This window comes from Diabrotica undecimpunctata, chromosome 10, assembly GCF_040954645.1.
Source record: "Diabrotica undecimpunctata isolate CICGRU chromosome 10, icDiaUnde3, whole genome shotgun sequence".
NCBI lineage: Eukaryota > Metazoa > Arthropoda > Insecta > Coleoptera > Chrysomelidae > Diabrotica > Diabrotica undecimpunctata.
In genome coordinates this window covers 3,294,062-3,298,139 of record NC_092812.1, presented here as the reverse complement: position 1 = coordinate 3,298,139, position 4,078 = coordinate 3,294,062, and the positions used below count along the sequence as shown (strand labels likewise).

Here is a 4,078-nt window from a genome sequence, read left to right as displayed (position 1 = left end):
AGGTCTTGAACAGGTCCTGATCAGCTTTGAACAGGTCTCGAACAGGTCTTGAACAGGTCCTGATCAGCTTTGAACAGGTCTTGAACAGGTCTTGAACAGGTCCTGATCAGCTTTGAACAGGTCTCGAACAGGTCTTGAACAGGTTTGAACAGGTCTCGAACAGGTCCTGATCAGCTTTGAACAGGTCTCGAACAGGTCTTGAACAGGTCTTGAACAGGTCTCGAACAGGTCTTGAACAGGTCCTGATCAGCTTTGAACAGGTCTTGAACAGGTCTTGAACAGGTCCTGATCAGCTTTGAACAGGTCTCGAACAGGTCTTGAACAGGTCCTGATCAGCTTTGAACAGGTCTTGAACAGGTCTTGAACAGGTCTCGAACAGGTCCTGATCAGCTTTGAACAGGTCTCGAACAGGTCCTGATCAGCTTTGAACAGGTCTCGAACAGCTTTCAAGCAGATTTGGTACTAGTCTAGCCCCCAATTAGACACTTATCTTTAACATCAACAAGGTTATGAAAATATTTATTGTGTACAGGGTGTTAAATAAGAGTAAACTTTTTTTTTAACTTTTTATTTATACTTAAAAACCCAAAGTACAGATTTGCTTCATTAGATGAACTACAGTTAAAACATTTGAACTACATTGGTTAGAGGATTATAATTAACAATACGGTCATGTATAATTATACAATAAGCAGTTGTGTTAGCTGGTATATTCTTAGAAGTTTCTATTTCTATTCTCATATCGACACTTCCTGATTTAATTGATTCATTTTGTCTGCTGCAATCAATAACAAATATCGGAGCAACAGCACAGAATTGTAACATAGTAAGGCATGGATCTCCTATGGATTTGTAATAGTACGACGGTTGAAATTGTGCATACATTTCATATGCAAGGGCATAATGTCTTTTACTAAAGTTCAAGTTCAAATTGTCATACGGGTACATTTCAGAATTTAGAAATAGCTTTAAGTTTGTAAGATTACAGTGATCAAAATAGCTGTTCTCTTCTTTTATTGCATTCTTTTTGGCAGTTTGTAATGCAAACAAAACAAATCGTGGTCTCTATAATAGACTGGTAGTTTTTACATTCCAGTTAAATTTCATTGTCTGAGGCAGTAGAGGAATTTCATGATATTCCCAGCTTCTATATGCAAGCTCCAAACTGGACCCATTTTTAATAAATTTATATAAACGTAACTTTTCTGAATCGGACACTTGAATATGAGGCATTTTCCATATTAATTTAAATATTTCCACTTTTGGTTTCAGTTCAGTTTCTACTGTAGACATTACTGCATTTAAATCAGTTGAACTTCTTATCAATACGAGTTCTTGGCGTATGTTAATAAGAATTTTTGTAAAATCTTCAAAAAATTCAAGTACAAGTTTGAGTGGAATACAAACATTAAAATTTCCTACTCTATCAGCAACTGTTGGTGTGTCAGTACTCCAACCTATACAGTTGTATCGATTAGATTCAGTTTGTGTGAACGAAGCATAGTTTTTCATTGTCGTTGTTATACCTAAATTTCTTACTCTATCTATTACACAGCCTCTAATTTCATATCGTATTTCATCAAATAAATGCATCAAACCATTATTAATAAAGCGCAAAGTATTGCTTTCTTTCCCATCATTCGTTAAACGTCCTTCAATATACAGATAACTCTTAGAAGGTAGGGTGTATATATCTTGAGTCTGAATTGGTATTCTTATTTCATCACAATGATTAAAAGTTGCATTGGCATAGGGTAAATGACTGTGCATTTCCCGACTCTCCAATATTTAACATGTTAAAACTCATATTCCCTCTTCTTACAAGTACACCTCAAGAAAATCCCAAGTATTCTAGTATTAATAAAAAACTTTATTCTACACCAAGTATTTCTTTTCTTTTTCCCTGTCATTGTCGTCGTCGTAGTTGTTGTGTTTTATTTTAAATCCTAGTGAGGTTAAAAAGACTTTGTTTTCTGTTGTCAACGGTTTGAGAGTCTGCTTGTCACTAATGTTTTTATCAACACTCTTAATATTATATACACTGTCCACACCTGGATTAAATTTGCTACAGTTGTAAATTAAAACCATTATTTATACTTTTTTTAATATCCAAAAGAACTTTTTAATTCACACAAAGATTTGCCATTGTGTCCAGAACACATAACTCCACCGACTTCTAATTCTACCATTAAAAAACTCTTAACGACATTGTATGATAAAAAGAAGTATGTTATTCATTATATGTATTTAAAACAAGTTATTAGCTTGGGACTGAAGCTTGCTAAGATTCATCGATGCCTAAAATTTAAACAATCACCTTGGTTAAAGAAATATATTGACTTAAACATTGAATTGAGAAAGGAGAGCAAAAATGAATTTGAAAAAATTTATTCAAACTTTTTATAAACGCTCCGTATGGCAAAAGTATAGAGAATGTACGTAAATATAAGGATATAAAAATTGTAAACAAACTGGGTGGTAAATACGGTGCTAACTATTACATTTCCCAACCGAATTTTCATAGTTGTACCATATTTGATGAAAATATGGTAATAATTGAAATGCAAAAACAGAAAATTAATTTTAACAAACCTATTTACATTGGGATGTGTATTTTAGATATTTCGAAAACAATTTTGTATGACTTCCATTATAATTATATTAAAAAAAAATTTCAAGATAAAGCCAAGTTATTATACACTGACACAGATAGTTTAATATATCAGTTTTATGTTGATGATATATATGCTCATATTAAAGAGGATATTCATAAGTTTGACACATCAGAGTACACTAGAAATAATGTCTATAACATTCCTTTAAGAAATAAAAAAGTATTGGGCTTGATGAAAGATGAAAACAAAGGTCAAATTATGACACATTTTATAGGATTGCGCTCAAAAATGTACACGATAAAAACTTTAAATCAGGATCAGGAAATTAAAAAAGCAAAAGGAATTAAGAAATCAGCTTTAAAGGAACTAACTTATGAAGATTATTATAAAAGTTTATTTAAAAAAACAATTGTAGAGGTTTCCCAAAATTCTATTGTCTCCAAAAAACATGACGTCTATACAATAACTCAAAGAAAAGTTGCACTTAGTCCATATGATGATAAAAGAATGGTTAATTTTTTAAGCACTGACACTTTACCATGGGGTTTCAATGATAAATAATTCTTAAATACGTTTGATAATAAAAAAGTTCCTTATTCTTTATTTATTATTTTGGTAATAAATAAAAGTTTGTTTTTTAAATTATCTTTCTATTTTTGTACATCAGGTTTTCTTTAACCGATTAATCTACAAATTAAAATGGGTCCTCTATAGTGTGGTAAGTTATTTCACATATAACTTAAAAAATATATCGGTAATTAAAGCTGTTTTTTTTTCTTTAGAAAAGTAAATTGTCATGGGAAAAAGTTTTTACCGACCAAAAAAGATTTATAAAATTACAATCGAATACAAGAAGAAAAATAATACCATACACCCAACCTACTACTTCTATCATCAAAATGTATGGAACGTTATGGTGTGAAAACTGTAAAAAATTCTTTTGTTTTTGTCAAACTTCTTTAGAGATGCATGGAGCCATATTACCTGACTTGTATTGTTTCGAAACCATGCCTAAATCATAACACACAAAGGTAGTAGTATTTATAAAACAAATATTTCTTAATTAATTATTTTTATGTTTTGATTTCAGCCTTTAGACCATGTAATTCCAAAGAACCGCGAATCCCTCCAGAAGATCAGGGATGGAATCGTATCCAATGAAGTGGTCAGGTACAAGGACCGGTACGATTCCCAAATATTACGGGGTCATTCTTCACATCATGATAACTTGGTGACAGCGAGTTACATGGATTCTGTGACGAGGGACTATTATCGACAGGTTAAGAAAAATATACATTATAACAGTAGAGTGTATATTTTTGATCAGATAAATAACTTGTTTCAAAACAAATAAAATTTATAGTATCAATCCAATATTGTTTTATTTACATCTTTATTTACCCACATATATCATTAAAATATATATATGTATATATATATATATATATATATATATATATATA

General features: G+C 31.1%; 1 protein-coding gene across 1 annotated transcript; it reads right to left on the bottom strand.

Moving 5' to 3' along the window:
* Positions 1 to 1,065: 1,065 nt before the first annotated feature.
* Positions 1,066 to 1,770, bottom strand: LOC140452261 (uncharacterized). Its single transcript, XM_072546411.1, has one exon. The coding sequence runs from the start codon at positions 1,768 to 1,770 to the stop codon at positions 1,066 to 1,068; it is 705 nt and encodes a 234-aa protein (XP_072402512.1).
* Positions 1,771 to 4,078: the final 2,308 nt, after the last annotated feature.

Excerpts from the sequence above, each read along its gene's own strand:
- LOC140452261 (XM_072546411.1), bottom strand. The coding sequence starts at position 1,770 with ATGCACAGTCATTTACCCTATGCCAATGCAACTTTTAATCATTGTGAT.